The sequence below is a fragment of the Hipposideros armiger genome, unplaced genomic scaffold, assembly GCF_001890085.2.
Source record: "Hipposideros armiger isolate ML-2016 unplaced genomic scaffold, ASM189008v1 scaffold_49, whole genome shotgun sequence".
NCBI classification, from domain to species: domain Eukaryota; kingdom Metazoa; phylum Chordata; class Mammalia; order Chiroptera; family Hipposideridae; genus Hipposideros; species Hipposideros armiger.
The window spans coordinates 442,387-461,599 of record NW_017731399.1 but is presented as its reverse complement, the minus strand read 5'-3'; the positions used below and the strand labels follow the sequence as shown (position 1 = coordinate 461,599).

At 54.4% G+C, this 19,213-nt stretch overlaps 2 protein-coding genes across 3 annotated transcripts in view; one reads left to right on the top strand and one right to left on the bottom strand.

Moving 5' to 3' along the window:
- TMEM63C (transmembrane protein 63C) overlaps window positions 1-4,570 on the top strand; it is a 35,615-nt gene extending 31,045 nt beyond the window's left edge. Inside the window, exon 21 of the mRNA XM_019640286.1 lies at window positions 1,634-4,570. Within this exon, the coding sequence (XP_019495831.1) occupies window positions 1,634-1,834 (201 nt within the window). The 3' untranslated portion in view covers window positions 1,835-4,570. The remainder of the gene's footprint in view (window positions 1-1,633) is intronic.
- Window positions 4,571-10,934: 6,364 nt separating this feature from the next.
- Window positions 10,935-16,275, bottom strand: NGB (neuroglobin). 2 transcript variants are annotated; one of them, XM_019640277.1, is made up of 4 exons: window positions 15,742-16,275; window positions 14,107-14,218; window positions 13,387-13,506; window positions 10,935-12,117 (listed from the first exon to the last, which is right to left on the bottom strand). In XM_019640277.1, the coding sequence occupies exons 1-4, from the start codon at window positions 15,828-15,830 to the stop codon at window positions 11,983-11,985; spliced, it is 456 nt and encodes a 151-aa protein (XP_019495822.1). In that variant the 5' UTR covers window positions 15,831-16,275; the 3' UTR covers window positions 10,935-11,982. The 2 variants fall into 2 exon arrangements, with proteins under 2 accessions (XP_019495822.1, XP_019495824.1); XM_019640279.1 differs by lacking the exon at window positions 15,742-16,275 and adding an exon at window positions 14,685-15,066.
- Between the last annotated feature and the right edge of the window lie 2,938 nt (window positions 16,276-19,213).

Below are 19,213 nucleotides of genomic sequence, written 5' to 3'. Positions count from 1 at the left end.
CAGATGAGCAAAAATAAGAAAATAAAAAGTGCATATTCCCACCACCCAGAGATGCCCATTGATACCTCAGTGCATACTCTTCTATACTGGGGGGTGCCAAAAACATGTGTACAAGTGGACACTTTGGTCAACGCTGCTCAAGCAATAGTTTGCCGTAATCAGAAGTGTCTGGATGCTGATGGTCACCACTTTGAGCACCTCTTGTAATTGCTGAAGTCAAACGTGACTTGTAGTCATCTTTTGTTATCGGTATATATTGAGTATTACAATATTAATACAGTTTTCCTTTCTTAAAATATGTATACTTTTTTGGCACCCTTTGTATGTATAATTTTTGCTGAAATGAAATAATACTGCATACCGTTTTATAACCCACATTTTTCGTTAACAACCTCCATCTTTCCACATATATAAATTTTTATGTTTGAATACCCAGTCCATGTTCAAATTGTCCTAAGTGTTCCAGACGTATCTTTTATAGCTTGTCCAAAGCAAGACCCAGTCCAGTCTCGGGGCCACATTAATCTGGCACCTGTTCCTGTCCCTTTAATTCTAGCACCATCTCTTTCTAATGACTTGTTGGAGAGACCAAGCCAGTAGTCCTGCAAAATTTTCCACCTTCTGGGGTTTTCTGTTTCTTCATGACATTTTACAGCAGGTTCCACTACCTCCTTATTTCCTAAAAGCGAGAAGTTAGATCCAAAGGCTTGATAGGTTCAAGTTCAACACTAGGTGCTAGACTACATTATAGTTAGTGTTGTGCATCACATCAAGAGATACATAATATCCCGTTCAGTCCCACTAATGATGCTCAAGTGATCCCCTGATGAGGGGCTGACAGCTGGCCTTTTCCATTGTTCAGTTACAGTTTTTCCACTTACAACTAAAAGGTCATCTATGGGATTTCCTTTGGCGTTATGCAAATGGCTAGATTCTTCTGTAGGAAACTTGTTCCCTCATCAGCTAGAGCTGTTTGGTTTCACTGAAATGAATTCCTACAGGAAAGGTTTAATTCTATCCCACAATTACCTATAGTCAAAATAAGGAATTGGTTTAAAAGCCACGTCATAGGATGACAAACAGCTTTATCCCCAGTACTTCCTGTGTTTCTCTGTTCTACTACCCACCCCCGCAGGCTTTCCTGAGACCATTCCTGGATTTGACAGATCACATGACCAAGACCTCAGATAGCAGTCACAGTATCGATTCACAGGCTAACCAATGACACAGCCCGAGGGAGCTGTGGATGCACCTCTGAAGCTTATTAAAAAGTGCACTCGCTCAGGAATGTGGGGGGGTCTCTCTCCAGACCGTAGCATAGGGGAACGTAATATCATGTACCCCTGGGTTCAGTCTGACCTGGAACACAGAATGAATGGCGTGTTGAAGGAACAGTGGACCAGGAGTTAGGAGTCCTGTACTAACGAGCCCTGGGAGGTCGTAGATGCTCATTAAATGACCAAGAGTAATTGGGCTGGTGGAATGGCCAGGACTTGGGGTGCTGGTGAAGAAGGGAGGATCGTGGTTTGGAGGGGCAGAGGTTCTGGGGGGTAGGGTGTAAGGGGGAAGGGTATGCCCAGAGCCTTGCCCCAGATGTGACCTTACCCCGATCTCCCCTCTCTGTCCCGATCAGCTGTATGTGGCCACTGTGCTGCAAGAGCCAGAGATGAACCTGACCCCGGCCTCTTCCCCAGCTCGGCACACCTACGGCACCATGAACAGAGAGCCAGAAGACGGAGAAGAGGAGAGTAGTGTGAGGGGCTTTGCAAGGGAGCTGGATTCGGCCCAGTTCCAGGAAGGCCTGGAACTGGACGGCCAGAGCCAGTATCACTGACGAGGACCCGAGGCTTCCACCTGGCAACTCCAGCCAGGAGTGGCGGCCAGGGGAGGTCCTGGACCTCCCCACTACTTCTGCAGACTTTGGAAAGGCCCAGCGTAGACATCTGCTGCCCTGGCCGTTGGCCATGAGGAGGCCCCGGCCCGCTGACCAGCTACAGCAGGAGGTGCTAGGCAGTGCAGAGGGACCCCTGGATGGGATGGAGGATACAGGCAACCACCACATCTTGGGAGAGGTGGCTCAAGCCCTGGGCATAGAGACTGAAAGCTGGGGGACCTTCCTGGGGTCAAGATGGAGGAGGTGTGCATAAGGGAGGAGGCAGAAAGAAGCCCACCGAAGACTCTCCCTTCACCACCCTTCCACCAGCTGCCCTACCAAGGAGCTTATGCTTTTCTGACCTACCCCCCACCTTCACTCCTGGCCCATCCCTCCCCTGCAATCTGAGGAAGCAAAGGTATGTGTGCTGGGCCTCATTAACAAGACAGGTGACTACCTCATCCAGGTTTCCCTGCATGGGGTTCTGCAAAGAGAGAGTATCTGCACACACACACCCCACCCCGGAGCAAGGGGCAGCTAAGACCCTAGATCTGAGAGGCAGTGAGTGAGGCCCTTCCTGTTCCTCTGCCCTTCAACAAATGTCCCCGGGAGCAGCAGGGTAGAGACCCTTCTCTTTTGTGTTCTTGTAAGGGTAGCTCGGACATGGTCACTCGGGGCTCATTAAATGGGACCTGTGTGCATTTTGATGGAGGCAAACCTCGACTGGTTACTATAAGGTGGGAGGGACAGAGGCAGAATTCATAGAGGGGGTCTTCTCCCAAAACGTTGGGACATGCCTTCTCAAGCTCCAGGGCCTAATGAGAGGACCCCGAAGGCCAAGGAGTGGCCACTGAGGGCTGCTCCTGCCTCATACCCACCTGAGTGCCTGGGCACCCAGCATGGCCAAGGTGGGCAGCAGCTTAGGGTAAGATGTCCATACTCCAAACTGAAGGTACTGGCCATTCCCTGGCCTCCAAGGAGGACCTTTCCTCTCCTCTCAGGGCCACCTTGCACTCTTGGCTGAAGACCACTCAAGTGGCCTCCAGGCCGGTCCTGGCTCAGACACTGGATGCCTTGCCAGGGGTGGGGTGGGGGTGGGGGTTGTGTCCTCCACACAGAAGCCCTTTCTAGTGGAGTAAGGCTGCCCTCTCAGGGCTGCCACCACCTGAAGCCTGGAGGAGTCAAATCCTGAGAAGTAACAGTGGTGGGGACACCCAGCACCTTTGCCCCAGAAAGGAGGTGTAGGCCTCTGCCTCTGGGGACAAGCCCCCATCAGGACCACCCGGCACCCCAGCAAAGGAGGACATGGAGAAAGGCCAGTTGGGGCCTCAGTGGACCAGAATGAGCCAAGTTGAATGGGGTGTGCATGCTCTAGAGCCCTCCAGAGCGCCTTCCTCCAAATATCAAGGTCCCTGCCGCCAACCTGCTGAAGGTGGGCCCCAGGCTCACCACACCTGAGTGTTTTTGCCGGGTCCCAGGCACCTGGATGCCCCTAAACTCAGATCACCTGGGCCTTGTCTCTGCTCCATCTTGCCCGCATCCCAGTTCCGGAAGTTCCAAGCTTTACCCCACAGGGGAAATACTGCTCGGAGGGGAAACGTTGCTGTAGCCCCATCCCCCCAGGTCTTGGCTGAAATTTTGGCTTGAAGGATCTTATCAGAGCGCTTGAGTCTGCTGGGAAAGAGGCAGTCTCTCCCCCTCCTTGTCCAGCTGGGAATAAGGAGGAAATTATACCCAGCACCCACAGGACCTCCTCCCTAGCATTTCACCAGCCAACAAGGAGACAGGTCCTTCTCAGAGTAGGGTGGTCAGTGCCCCAGCAGGGAGCTCCAGGCCCTGCCTGACCTCCAGAGAGACCTGGTGTGTTGTGTGTGTGGGAGTCCTGCCAGACCTGTCCTGTGGGCTCTCCGTCACTGGGCACTGCCTGCTGGCACCTACCTCTAGTCTCTGCAGCGCCTGCGGCGCTGTTCCCATTGCTTCCGCTGCTGTCCCTCCTCTCTCCTCACCCTGCCCACCTGGCAGCCTGTGGAAGCTGCATATGGAACGGGTCCCAGCAGATGACACGGCAGCATGCCACAGGGCTTCCCCTGCTGAATTTGGGCCAAGTGCAATCTGGTTCTGAGAGAATGCGGTGCGAATGTTGGGAACGTTCCAGAGCTCACTTCTCTACTGTTCCTGGAGACCCAGGCAACTCACAGGGCTCCCCCACAGCCACCTGGCCATCCTCGGTCACTGTGGGGGTGTGGAGGTAAGCAGGCTTTGGCTCCTTATATACCGCATCCGGGTACCTCCCCTCTAGCCTGCTCTCTCAGCCCACACCTGCCTCACACGTTGGCCTCCATCCTACCCCACTGGCCCACTTCCCAGCTGCCCCGCCCCGTTCGGTCCGTTGAAGCACCCCCTCTCAGATTTGATCCATTCTGGAGGGAGCTGCCTCTGAAGTAGGGCGGGGAGGGGACCTGGTATTGCCTAGAGCCCTCGTGAAGTGCCCCACTGGGCCTAGAGCAGCTCCACGCCTGCCTGCCTCAGACACTTCTAGAAGCAAAGTGCCTGTCAGCAGCATCGCATCCTCTGGGGACCCGGGTGGGAGGTGTGGACTTTCCTTGGCCACCACCACTAAAGGAATGTGCCAGGATGTTGAACTTTCTTGTTATTAATGCTATGACCGTGCCTTGAATAAACAGTCCTCCCAACCTCCGCTGGCCTGTGCCTCTGCCTCTGGACCCACCCAGCAGCACCTACCCTCCACCTGGAAGGAGCCAAAGCCACTAAGGGATGAACCTCCCTGAGGGCACTGGGCAGGAACACCACACCTTGATGTCTTTGACCTCTGGGGCCAGAGTTGCCCCTGGGGACTTCCATGGCCGCTGACGGCACAGGGGAAGGCCTGAAAAGTGCTGCTTGGTCTGCTAGAGAGACAAGAAGAAGTGAACCTGCCTCATTCTTCCTGCTATGGACACCTGACTGCTCCCTGAGCAAAAGGGAGAACTTCCTGGTCTGTGAGCTACCCAGAATCCACCAGTGCAGTCTCCTCTGAGCAGCAGAAGCCCCGGGGTGATGCTTGGCCCTGAGAACGGGCCATTGGCCAGACTAGCCACTGAACTTGATAAGATGAAGGCTTCAGGTAGAGGCCCCCAGAAAGAGTGGCAAGCAGGGCTCAAGTCTGCACCAGCCTCAGCCAGCAGCATGAGGGCAGGGGGAGGGGGAGGAGAGATTGGACATTGGGAGGTGTGTGAGGCTGCTAGGTCAGGCCTTCACGGGATAGGAAATACCCTCTAGCAAAGGCTACTTATGTCTGCTCTTGCACCATGACAAGGAGGAGAAAAACTTCCTGCCCTGGGGGCCATGTGTCCTGGCCTGGAACACCAGGGTCCTGGCCTTCTAGCCAGCTTGATGACCCTGGGCTGGTCATCTCCTCCAGAAAGTAGGGGTAGGAGGACATGAGGCCGACTGCTCTGTCTTATTACTGAACAGAGCAGATTCAGCTGGGCGGGGGTGTGGCAGGGGCTGAGAAAACAGGATAGGGGAGGCCTCTTCTGCCACTGCTCCTGGTGAGGACACACGGCAATCTTGGACAGCCTGCCCAAGGGCTGTTCCCCAGCACCCCTCACTGGACCCTCTCCTCAGCCTTTCATAGTCCATCAGTGGGCATGGGTTCAAAGCCCCTCATGGCATGAGCCTGGGCATGGGGCCCATCCCCTTTATCCCTCTCCCCTCAGAGCAATTATTTTCCAAGTCAGGTGAAATCCACAAGAGCTGCTCCAGGGGAGAGATGTATAAAGACCACCCTGGCTGGGTGGGAGGGGCTGTGCCCTACTGTCTGGGAACAGGGCTGGGCTGATTGCTGCTATAGGAACAAGAGACCGTTTCCTAGGATCTGTGAAATCCTGCCATAACCGCTGCCTCTCAGGGTCTCCTCCAGTGGCCAGCAGGCTCCAGGGCCCCCCAGATCACAGGCCCTGGGCCATTCCTTGGTTCAGCAGACCATTCAGGGGACTTTGCTCAGGCAGAGACAGACATAGAAAGACAGGCAAAGAAGCTAAAGAAAGAGGGCTTTGGCCTCTCGCACGTGAAGTCCTGAGGAGGATGAGGTCGGTTAATCCGCTCTGTCCTCAGCAGGCCAGGAGGCCTGGAGGCCTGGAAGGTGGATGTACCTGGTCTGGGATGGGCCTGGGGGGAGAGGTCAAGAGGGACGCCTGGTGCCAGGGAGGCCCAGGGAGACTGAGTGCCATGCTGGGCTCTGCTGGGCTGGGGAGGAGGCAGAAGGACCCTGGGGTCCAGGAGGCCAAGCATGAGGTGGCCACAGCCACCTCGAGGGCCGGCTCTCTGCCACTCTCCCAAAGCCATCGTGCTGGGCGAGGCTCAGGTCTGTCCCGAGGAACCTCCATTCTGGCCCAACTCTAGGTTTCTAAGTCTGCTCTGTGGCAGGTATGGCGGGGGCCTGGCTTATGGGAAGGCACTTCCCAGGTTTTCTCAACAGGATATTTTCTGAGCTCTTCACTGTCCCTCAGACTTGACAACCAGCAGCCCAGCATCTCAAGCCTCCAGGGCTAGGGTTCTCCATCCTGTCTGCAAATGACTCTCCTGGGAGATTTTCAACAGCCCCAATGTCCAGGCCCCATCCTGGGACAAATCAAACTTTCTGGGATGGGGCCCAAACACCCCTATTTTACAAAAGCCCTCCAGGTGACTAACGTGCAGGGAGGATTGGGTGGGTAAGAAAACTGACCCCAGCCTCGCATCCCTGGAATGGGGCAAGCTGGTCTCAGCACCTCATATTGTTGCTCACCTCGGGGAGGGTGTGGCCCTGCAGCCTGTAAATCACCACACGTCCACAGGCTGGGAAAGCTCCCTTCACTCAGCTTGCAGGGAGCGCCAATGTCAGGTGCCTGGTAGGTAATCGAAGGTTAGGCCCAAACAAACATCAGCTTTCCGGCTTATGCGGGATGAATACCTAGCACTAGCACAACTTCTGTTGTCATCATCTTCCTCTGCAGTAAGTCCTACTGTGTGGGCTGGGCAGACACACAGTGGGCCTCAGGGGTCACTTCCGGCGTCAGCTTCAGCAAGGGTTTAAAGAGTCTCCTCTTCCCTCCGCTCCAAACACAGAAGCCCCAAAGTGGCTTTTCTGTCAGCCTTCTCATTTCGACTGCAATAGATTCTAAGTGCAATACACAAATTTATGTAAGGGTTTTTGGGTAGGGACAAGTGCTTTGAAGAAAAAGTAAAGCAGGATAAGGAGAGGGGGAGCGACTGAAGATGGGGTGGATCCAGGACAAGCTCTGTGGAGAGGACACGTGAGCATATAGAGGCTGCGTGAAGGGGACAGGGAAGATCTTCTGCAGGGCCCAAGGATCGGTGGGGCAGGCAGGGTGGCCGGAGCAGAGAGGCGAGGTCTGAGGGGGCAACAGGGCTTCACAGGCCACGGTTAGGACTCTGGGGTTTACTCTAGTGATATGGGAATCGACTGGAGGATCCTGAGCAGGGGAGCAATGTGATCCCCTTAGGTGTTGAAGCAATCACTGTAGCCACTGGCTGGGGACAAGGTGGACCGGAAATCCACCTTGGAGGCATCCAGGAGAGACAATATGGCAGCTTAGACAAAGACAGGGCAGTGAATGAGGGGAGAGGTGGAGGACCCACAATAGGATCTGAGGATGGATTAGAGGTGGGGTCAGAGTGAGAGCAATGAAATAAAGATGACTCCAGTTCTTAAGCTGGAACAGCTGGGCAAACTGGTTAACTGAAGCCGAGGACGCCGGAAGGGGCGGGGTGAGGGAAACTACCAAGTTCTGTTTTGGTCATGTTACTTTTAAGATGCCTCATAGGGATGTTGGACAGGTGGCCTGATCCAGAGTCTGGAGTAGGAGAGAGTTAGGTGCCATTGTAAACGTGAGAGTCATCAGTAAGTGGGTGGTATTTAAAGCGTGGCACTGGCTGAGGCCTCTGCGTAAAAGAGGGGAAGGAGAATCTGCAAGGGAGCCTGAGCTGGAGTAGCCACGAGGATGGAGGGAAACCGGGAGAGCCTGGTGTCCCCAAAGCCAAGGAAAGTAAGGGACTCCAAGAGGAAGGAAAGGGGCCCCAGCTCTCACCACGCTTGACAGTAAACACGGGGCACAGAGGAGTGAGTTCAAGGACACCACAAAGAAGCACTGGCCAAGTTAGAGTGCTGGATGTGCCATTAGACAAACAAGCCGGTTTCTCCCACAAATCAAAGGCGTGAGGAATGGGAGAGGGGCTGGTGGAGAATGAAAGGTTTAAGAGACACAACCAGACGCAATGGGTGGCCCTTGGTTGCATCTTGAGTCGAACAAACCAGCTGCATGAAGATGTTTTTGAGGCATCAGGGGAATTTGAATATGGACTGGGCACTAGGCTGTGTTGAGGAGATACGTTTATCTTGATAGTGTGTTTATGACATAGGTTAACAGGTGGAAAAAAAAGTATCAGGGGCCGGCCAAGTGGCTCAGTTGGTTAAGAGCTCACTCAAGAGTGCGAGTGCTGTGCAACAGGGTCGCCGGTTCAATTTCCGGCCTGAGCTGAGCTGCTGCTGAGCTGCCAACAGGTGGCAGGATGGCTCAGCTAAAAAAATTTAAAAATAATAAAAAATTTAAAAAACATTATCAGAGGTTCATATGGAAGACTTTACAGGTAAAAGAACAGGAAGTCTGGGATTTGTTTTAAAACTCTTCAACAAAATAAGAGGGGTCAGAGAGATCTTGAGTTGCTCACCATTGATGCTGGGTGAAGGGCACATGGAGATTCACTAGGGTCTGATTTTTGTGTATGTGAACGTTTTTCCATAATAAAAAGTTTACTGGACCGGCCGAGTGGCGCGATGGTTAAGAACTGGCTTGGGATGCCAGAGGGCCCCGGTTCGGATCCCACATGTGAGGGCCAGTGACACTGCCCTCCACAGCTAAGATGCTGAACAACAGCTCGACCTGGAGCTGGGCTGCCGTGAGTCACTGGCGACGGTGTAGGCTGCAGCCCCTGCTGCAGTGGGTTGCCATGGGCTACCGTGTGTAGCCAGCAGCCAGCATGAGCGGCCAGCAGCTGCAGTGAGCGGCCGTCCAGAAGCCGGAGACTGATCTGACTCACCTGGGAAGAGCGCAATGATGGTGCCAACTTGGGCCAGTGAAGCAACGTCCTCCACAACTAGACTGAAGAACAAAACGACAGCAATTTGTCTGTTCCTCTTCCCCCAATTCCCCAATAAAATCTTTTTTAAAAAAAAGTTTACAAATAAACGAAAGAATGGTCAACTCAAGTGCTGCTGAGCAGAAGAGCAAGATAAAAGACTGAGATGTCACCCTGAATTCGGCAGGATGGAGGTTGTTGGTAACCTGGACCATAACAGATTAGGGGTGGGGATGAAATAGGTTTCAGTCTGCTCATAGGAGTGAGAAAATGGCCAGGAAAGACAACTCTTTTGAAGAGTTTTGCTATCAAAGGAGGTAAAGAAACAGGACTGTAGCTGAAAAGAGAGGAGGGGTATAGGGTGGAGTGGTTCTTTGTGTCAGATAGGACATGTGGGCTGATAGATGACGGAAGAATACGTTACAGGGCTGAGACCTGGATTAGAGGAGAAAGGAACTACCCCCCCCATACACACACACACACACACACACACACACACACACACACACTCACACACACTCATGCACAAGCAGAAGGTAGCCTTCAAGAGAGGTGAAAAACACCCATGCTTAGGATGGCTCAAGACACAGGTCAGAGGAGGCTGTTTGGCCTTTCCAAAGTCAAGTCACCCCAGTCCCCTGAGTGGGTGTCAGACATTCAAAAGTCATAGGCCAGGCATGGCCTCCAGAGTCGGATCACAGAGCAGAGGAGGCCCTATCTCACTAAAGACCATGGGGCTCAAGAAAAAAAATGCTTCTGGTGCCACCGTGGGAAAAGCATTCCTAACACGCTCCAGACCCAAGGTCTGCAGTCACACAGCCCGGCCGGCCTGGCCATCTGAGCTGGGGAGGCTCGGCTGGCACCTGCAACATTGGTCTTGGCTGAGAAAACTGAAGCCTCAGGGTGAGGGCAGCGGCCCACGTGCAACCCTTCCAGCCACTCACAGCCCAGCTCCAGGACCCCACACCTAGAGGCCAGGAGCATGTGGGGTTTAGCCTGTTTATATAATGCCCGCCCCTAATGTTACTCTCTCCCCAGGCTCCTGGCTGTCTCTCTATCCTGTCTTTCTGAGCCTCCTGAACACACTCACACCTGCTCTTCAACCCCAATGTACACTCCAGGTTAACCCATTTAATGTCCTGAAGAAGCCTGCCCTGGGATTGGCACTTTCCCCTCCAAGGAGGATCTACAAGCTTTCCTCGGAGTCTTTGTGCCCTTTGCTGCTGTCCTGGCACCTGGACCATTCCTATCCCTGGCCTCACCTTGTTTACCAGCAGGTGGGCTCCCAGGTCTCTGGATTAGTGTGGGCATATGTTGTAACAAACCAAGCCCCAAATACTTAATGGCACAAACAAACAGAAGTTTATGTCTCTTTCCTGTAAAATTCAAAATGGGCGAGTCCCTGCTCTACATGCTGCAGAAGTACCTGGGCCCCACTAGGCACTTCTGATTTGTGGGCTCTCCCCTCCAAGAAGTGATTTAAGGACCCAGGGTCCTTCTACCTGTGGCTCTGTCAATTCAACATATGGTCCTCAAATGCACTGTGAGGTCTGCATCAAGATGGCAGAAGAATGACAGACCACAGAGGAGCATCCAGGGGTTTGGAGGGGACAGGTGTGGGAGTGGCACACATGTCAACACATTCCAATGGCCTGAACTTGGTCACATGACCCATCAAATTGCAAGGGAGGCTGGGAAACGTAGTCCAGTTTCTGTGCCCTGCTATGGCAGGCAGTTACCACCACAGATGCCTAGCTCCACCTCAGCCACTGGCTTGGCTTCCCCTGGCCCTCCCTTCTTTTCTACCCACTCTAGCCTTGGCCCTCCTGAGCCCGTCCTCCCACCACGCCCTAGGTCCACCACCCTGCAGCTTCATCTGGCACAAGTTGACACCCAAGAAGAGACCAGTCCTGGAGGGTCAGAGAGGCACGCAGAAAAGGTTTATTCCTCATGAGTTTATACAAACACAGCATAGAGCATAAGATAAACGTGCAGACAGCTCAGGGGGAGGGCTCAGGGCCTGTCCCGCTGCTTTCTCATCTATCCACCTGCCTAAGTACAGGCATACACCGGTCAGAAAATTTGGGAAGTTGGGGGTCCACAGTTGGTGCAGGCAGAGGCAGAAAGGAGGGTTGGGAGATGAGACCCAGGCCCTGCTGGAGTGGGTGGTGAGGAACGCAGGGCTCTCTGGAATGAAGTCACCCCTCTTCCTGGGACTTCCACAACCCCCCCCCCACCTTGCTGGCTAGTTCATTCTAACAGCAATTATGAGGGAGCTCCCACCAGAAGTGCAGAGTGAGCAAAAGGGAGATACTGCAAAAGACAAACCACTCTGTCAGGTGCCTTCAGGGTGGGACTCTGAGACCCCTATGAGCCCCTCTCCCAGAGCCAGGTCACCTCTCCCTTCCTCAGTGTTTCTCCCGATTACCTGCCTGTGATTCCACCATGAAGGCTAAAATTGTCCCTCCTCCTCTGTCCTTGTGAAAAGCAAACACCCCTGGGAGAGAAAAGCATTAAAGGCAGGCGGGAAGGGAAGGTGCCTGGCTCGCAGCCATCCCACTGAGCACTTAGCTCAGGCTCACCTGGGAAGGGTAGCTGACAGAAGCGCCCGTTCCCTCAAAGTCCTATACGTTCCTGGCCCCATGCCATCTGTGCCACCAAAATGCTGCTGCTCCTCATGACAGAAGAGGAGGTGCCAGAGGGGAAATAAGATAGGCAGGGAGGAGCTACTGGGGCCGGGGAGCGGGAATCCAGAAGACGCTTCCTGAAGGAAAAGCCACCTCATCCCCCTGTCTGCACTTACGTGGGGGGATGGGGGATGGAGACCCAGCCCTGCTCCATCACCTGTCCAGTATGGCCAAGGGGACAAGGACCAAGATGCAGGGAGGCCTAGGAGAGCTTGGGCTACAATGGACACAGACCAAAACGCAGACACAGACAAATGGAGGCCCCTGGGCAGGAGCTGCCTCTTACTCGCCGTCCCAGCCTCGACTCATGGCCTGTACTATGGCCCCATAGAGCTGGCTCCAGGCGGCCCTCGTGGCTGGTGTGAAGGCGGGGCCCAGGCACTTCTCCAGCATGTAGAGCAGGGACTCACCCACCGTCTGCAGAGGCAAGGAGCACCGTGTCATTCCCAAGGGCAGGAAGGCATCACTCCATTCCACTGAAGAGAAAACTGAGGCTGGAGGCTGGTAAGGGCTCCTGGGCCTTTCTGCTCTCCTGCACTGGGTCCCTGCTTCCTGTGCAGGATTCTGCCCCAATCCTTGGGTACCATATTGTGCCCACCTTTTGGCTGAAATCTGAGGCTTTGTAGTGAATAAAACTTTTCACTCCACTCCCAGCCTAGCTGAGGCATTGCCTGGGACCCCCAGCTCAGACCAAGCAGTCATTGCTCCCAGGCCTCAGTTTCCTCCTCTACAAGGCAGCATTCATGGTGTTAAGAGCCCAGGCTCTGTAACCAGATGGACCTACTATTTCTGACTCTAGTATTTATTAACTGTGTGACCTTGAGCAAGTTATGTAAGCTCTCTGAGCCTCAGTTGCTTAATAAGTAAGACAGAGGAAGTAAAAAAGTTCCAATTCACTGGATTGTTGAAATGATTAAATGAGATCATCTATAAAAAGCTCTTAGCACAGTAAGCCTTCAACAAGAATAATGGCTCTCATTTGTTATTAGTCCTAATAAAATAAGGTTCATTTATTTCACAATATTTACTGAATATCCACTGAAGACCAGGCATTGTGCTAGTGCTGGGGATGGAGGGAACAAGACAATCTTGGTCCCTTTGAACCCAAGGTGCTTCCCATCTGGAAAGGTGGCTGGACTGTGTGGCAGACTCACGTCAGCGGACCCCATGAACCCCACCTTGAGTAGGGGCCCTCCACCCTGACACTGGTCTCATCCGTCTGAGTGGCTTTGGCCAATGGGACATTAGCAAGAGCGATGCAAGCAGGGTCTGGAAAAGCACTTGCACACCTGGGCTGGTCCTCTGGGAACACGCCGTCTTAGACTCAGGTGCTGCTCTGTACAGAAGCTCGGCTAGACTACCGAACGATGAGGCCACAGGAAGAGAGACCCCCAGGGTGTTTTGGGATGGTCTTATACACAGCAATAGAAAACGGAGCAGAGTGGCAAATCCCAAAGGCTCCTTACCTTTCCCTTCTATGGTTCTAAAAGAAGCCATACCAGAGAAGAAAACATGGAGGCTCAGAGAGGTCAAGGCAGCGCCAGGGTCACACAGCAGGTAAGTACCAGATGCAGGCCCCAGCCCTGGTCATGTGAGGGCATAGGAATGGGGAGACAGGGGAGGACTGGGAGGGAGTGGTGGCCTCAGTTGAGGAGCTCCAGAGAGAGGAAGAGCCCCTTTACCCACCGACAAGGAGCTGAGCTTGACGCCCACTGCACGGTGCTTCCTGCCCAGGCCTGTAAGGTAGTCCTCCAGCGAGGACAGGTCCTCCACATTGGTCACCGCAGTGTCAATCACGAGCATCACCTGCCAAAGCCAAGGTAACACTGAAACAGGGCCAGAGCAACCCCTCTGCTCACAAGCACAGTCCAGAACCCGGGGGTCCCAACCGGTGGCAAGAGAGGTCACCAGGACACTCAGTTTTTGAGGACCAGAAACAGAAAGTAATCTGTGTCTGTGTACAGTAGGTGCTTAATGTGTGGTGACCAAGCTACTAATGTTACACAGTGAAGGAAGCCCCTCTCCTCTGAGGGACGCAAAGCCCTAACCACGCTTGCAGACCAGTGTCTGCCTGGGACGAGGGGACACTGAGGCCCTGTGAGAGTTGAGGGCCTCTAAGCAAACCCCATCATGGTTTTCATAGGCAGGTGGCCCCTAGCAAATCAGTGCCAACACCACCGACAAGAGCCAAGGGACAAGGCGGAGGGCAACGACGGCTGGGACCAGCTGGCTGAGCAGAGTGCCAGAGAAACCTGCCTCTGGTGCTGCACACTGGGCCCAGCTCAGCGCCGAGGGAAAGAGGCAGAAGGAGGGGAGTAAGGCCAGGCCCAGGACAGAAAACGGAACTAATTTTCCCCAACCCAAGTCCCTCATTCTCCCCCAGGAAGGTGTCCGCCTTCCCCTCACCTTCCTGATGTGGTCCAGGAACTCGGGGGAGGACAGGCATTCCTCTGGGCTGGAGAACTGGCGGCAGTTGTACTGGAAGAGGGGCAGTAGGTCGGGCTCCAGGTCAAACAGCCTGTGTGGGGAGGCCCAAGTGTCAGCCCTGGGGGTCAGCCCCTGCAGGCCCCAGCAAGCCCCAGAGCCCTGGCTGCCCACAGTGGGAATGCGTTTCGGCCACAAACTACACACCCTCCAACCTGGCACTGATTCCTTCACCAGCTTTGCTGGTGCCCTCTTCTTAGAAAGAGCATGTGTGCCCAGGCCACTCTAGGACCCAGCATGTAGCAGCCCCACCATAAACAGTTAGGGGTGCTGGGACAGGAAGGGATCCTTAAACAGGAAGCCTGGAGTTCACCTTGTGGAAAGAGGAAATCTCTCTTCTCTCTCCCTCTCCCCCTGCCCCCCACCATCTCCTCCCTCCCACCTTCCCATTCTTAGGTCAGAATCTCCCAGTCTTATCTCATCTCTTCTGGGGCCAGAGTGGAGGGAGGGAGCTATGGCCAGTGAGACTAATAATAGTATTCAGAACTGTTTACACTTACTGAGCATTGAGTACTTTACATATGGTTAACTTGTGCATTCCTCACAATCCGACGCAGTGGGTACAACTGTTATCCCGATTTTATAGAGGAAACAGAAGCCCAGAGAGGTTAAGTAACTTGCTTAAGTTTACACAGCTTGGAAGCAGCAGAACCATAGAGGGTGCCTGAGAAGACAGTGGGCTTGGGGAAAGCCGGAAGGCACTCGCTAAACGCTGAAACTCGCAGCTACTTCTGAGAGGGCTCATCAGGGTTTTGTGTAACTCTGTGAGTTTATTTCCCTTTTTGTTGGTGGGGAAGTTTTGCAAAGCTTCCTCAGAAGTTCTGGGCTGGCTTAGGGAGCCAAGGATCCTGAAAAACCATGGAGAAAGGGACCCTTGCCCCTTGGGTGATGGCAGAGGAGTTTCAGAAAGACCCTCAAGCTAGGGTTGAAGAGTGGCCTCCGCCACCCGCTTAGGGGCTGTGCACCCCTCTCCCCCTTAGCCCTCTCTCCAATAGTGAGAATTGAGTGAGCATCTGTCATCCCTTCCCTGGCAGTTCTCTGTCTAGCCTGGTCCTTTCTTCGAAAGTGTGCATCCTCCGTTTCATTGCTGGAAGTGCACTCTCCTGATGCCCGGACCTGTGCCCCACCGGCCAGGCGCCCCGCACCCCCCACCACCACGCATGGGCCCTGGGGGGCACCCCCGTCTCCCCTTACTGGCAGCAGTTGGCACCCCCGGAGTCACCATCCAAGCAACGGACACTCAGGAAGCACAGAGCCGGGGATGAGGCTCAACGCGGAGACTGGCGTCTGCTGGCCCGAGTGTAAGGAGATCCCGACGAGGACCCCCGCCCGCCCCCAGCGAGCCAGGTTGGGAGTAAGTGTGCGGCGCTGGACACAAGATGCTCCCACTGCCCGGTGAAGAGCAGAAGGGGTGGCGCCACCCGTCGCCGCTTACTGCTCCTCTGACGCACATCTGGAGATGCCCCCAGCGACCAGGCAGCGAGCCAGCTGCCTGGAACCCATTCCTGGTGAGACCTCCCGCTCCCCGCCCCCCGGGGACACTCTGGCCACCCTCACCTGGTGAACAGCACTGTGCCATGCTCCAGCGGGCTGCTGCTCACCGCCCGCCAGCTCTGCCGGATCAGCTCGGGCTCCAGGCGCTCCATGCTCGCCCGGGGGCGCGGGGCGCGAGACTGGTACCCTCGGGGCACGGGCACCGTCACCGCACGAGCTGCGCCATCTCAGCGGCGACGCAGGCCACTGTGCACCCCTTGCGGCCCCTGCGTCTCGTCCAGGTGGGATCCAACCACCACACCTTCTCCGTCCTAGGTGGAGGCACACCAACTCTGCCAGCCCCGCTGGCGCTTCTGGGGACCCTGCTCCGGCTGCTGCACCCTGCGCCCCGCGGCTCCGAGCGCGCCCCGCCCCGCGCCACTCGGCTGGGGCGCTTTAAAGCAACCGCGGTCCCCGCCCCCCTCTGTTCATCAAGGCGCGCATCTCTGGGCAACTGGCTCTGGCCGGAAACGACCCGGTGTCATGGGAAATGCCCAGGCTTCACAGCTTAACAGAAATCATCGAGCCTCTCTGGACCTGTTTCTCACCTGGAAACGGGTGGTAATAGTACCACCTGCTAGTTAAGACACTGTGTTGAATTCGATCCCCTTGTGTAGGCTCTGCATGAGCCACCTCTCCACATTGTCTGGAAGCATTTGAGCTTGCCACCCCCTTGGGTTTGAGTTTGCTTCCTTCCTCTCCAAGGTCGGGGATGCCAGGTCACCTACCTGTGTGACCAGGCTGAGGCTGGGAGTGCCCTCTGCCCCAGCTCTGGGTCTGACTGAGGCACCCCCACACCTTGAGGGCCACCTGGGCCCTCTGCCTTAGGGACAGGGCCAAGGCCGCAGTCATTTCCAGCTAGGCCTGGGTTTTCCTAAGACTCCACCTTTAGAGATCTGTGGGCTGCAGTTATAACCCAGCTCTGCTTTGCCAGGGTGGGGTCTCAGGTACAGCAGCTGTGAGCACTGCGCTACCTGGACACTGAGGGCGTTAAGCTCAAACATTCTACTATCCCACAATTTTTAATGGACTTTTAAAAAAGTTTAAGTAGAAGTACTATTTATGTTATTAAATATAAGTTCAGGAACAGAATCTCATACTTGCCAGTCGGGTGTGAAGCTGGTCACCTGTCCATTAGACCTATGCTTTCTCTCATTCAAGCATGGAAGTTCCTCGAACTGTAGCCCAGGTCTAGTGGCCCGGGTTTGGGGGAGCAAGCCCCTTTTCACCCTCGTTTATCATTTTTTGCAAGTGTCTGAGCCCATGTCCTCTCAGTCCGTCCACTTCTTTCCGTTTCCTCAGCTGTACTGAGTGCACAGCTGCGTTGGGTGTCAAGGTCACTATGGGCCTCTCAGCCCGCCTCCCGTGTTTTCACGGATACAGTGCGGGCAGGTGTTCTGGGGCCATCGGTTATGAACAGGCTGTGGCTCCTTGGCCAGCCCTGTGCTAGGCATGGAGTGTTGAGTCCCTGCCTTCCAGAACTTCTCCTGCTGGCCCCAAATCGGGACTAGGGGCCTCAGCAGAACTCTTCTTTCATGCACCCAAACCCAGTGAAACCATCTAGCTGCTCTCCCTCCAAGGACCCAGGACTCTCAGTACCCCCTGTTCCCCTCTTCCCCGTCTCCCCACACATCTCTGGGGGCTCGGGGCTGAAGCACGAGTGCAAGGCTGTAAGGCAGCCAGGCACGTGTCCTAAGAGTTCAATAGATCCTCATAGAAGAACACAAAGTGACTGGGGGCTGAAGGGAGGAGCCAAGGGTACCCAGGGATTAGACTTCCAGCTTGGTACCCCGTGGTCCTGCCGACAGGTGCAGCAGGTCACGGGAAGGTCACGTCTCCATCAACCTTTACCTTCTTTCAGTGCCCAGATGCCCAGTGCTCCAGGCAGGCCACCTGGCTCATCGAAGACTGCCCATTCCACCCAGTTGGCACTTCTTGACAGCAGTCTATACTCAGGCCCCTTCTTGCCTCCTTTCTCCTCTGGACAGGGTCTGGGATCTGATATGTTAATGGGAGGTAATGGCTTTAGCTCGTAAGTCGGCACTCACTCTGCCTTTCTAGAGCAAGGAGGCAGGAGAAGCTAAGTGCATTCTAATCTCTGCTCCCCTTGGAGAACAGGCCTGAGGATCTGGCTGGACCTAAGCAGTCAGGGTGGTGTATTCCCACCAGAGACTGAGGGTCTGAATCCACATCTGAGGGGCTGGGGAAATGTCACAGGAGCTCCCCTCCCTGCCTGACATCTGTCCATGACTTGGGCAGGAGCTTCTAATTGAAGAGAGTTCAAATACACTATAGCTCTAGAGCCAGTGCTGACATTGGGTCAATTTATCACCAACAATAATAAAGTTACCATTTATCAAGCATTCCTGTCCTGACATTGCGCAAAGCACTTGGCATCATTAACTCTTTTCATCCTCACGATAACTCTATGAAGCAGGTATTATTTATTATACCCTCATTTTTCCATTGAGGAAACAGAGGCAAAGAGGTTAAGTAACTAGCCCAAGGTCACAGAGTACGTTGTGGGGCCAGGATTTGACCTCAGGTCTCATTCTGGCCCATCCTTAGGTTCCCATGATCTGTTGCCTCCCTTACTTTAATGGACTGTGACCAAGAGCTGTGTGCACAGTTCAGACCAAGCCAAGGTCACCGGGTCTGGATCAATGGTATACTGGAACCGGCTTTCAGATGGCATGGGAGAACCCACTGTGCACATCTTTCCAACTTGTTCAGTGACATCAGGTTGGTAGCCTCAAATAGGCCATGGTAGAAGTATTTACACCGTGGAAATTGGCAAATGCTACAAATCAGGGCTTTTTTTCCTCCCAGAAAACCACTGGTCTGGGTGCACAAGGCAACACTGGGCCCTAGATGAGCTATCAATGCGTTCAGCAGAGTGTACAAGGGAATAGGCTGAATCTGGCTGCCTCTGAGCTGAGCCCAGGTCTTCTCCCCAGGGGACCCAGGGCTGCCAGCTTGTTTGGGGAAAGTGCTTCTAGTCCCAGGACCAGGCTGCAGAAGCAGAAAAAGCCCAACTCGGTGCCTAACCCTGGCCCCACTCTTTACTAGTCATGGGACTGTAGGCCAGTAGTTTAATCTCTCATGGGTAGAATGGGGACAAAAACAGCACTGACTTCGCTGGGCCTTTTTGAGGATTAAGTGTCTCAGATGGGTCGGGACTTGGTAAACCAAGCTGTGCCAGCCAACAAGTGTTCGGTCCATCTCTAGCCTGCCATCCTCAGGGCTCCCCACTTCTAAAGATTTGTAGGACCCCTCCCTTCCCCATCTCTAGCTACTGTTAGTCCTAAGCGGGAAGGGGGGCTCAGGCAGCCCAGAGGACCCCCAATTTCACAGGGCAGGGCTACTCCTCTTTCCTCCCTCCCCCACGGTCCAGCATTCACCTATTTTGGACCTTTAACATCACTCCTGATAACAGAAGATCCCTGTCAAGACTGGGGCCTCTGGTGGGCTTAGAAAGGAAGCTGCTACAGGGCTA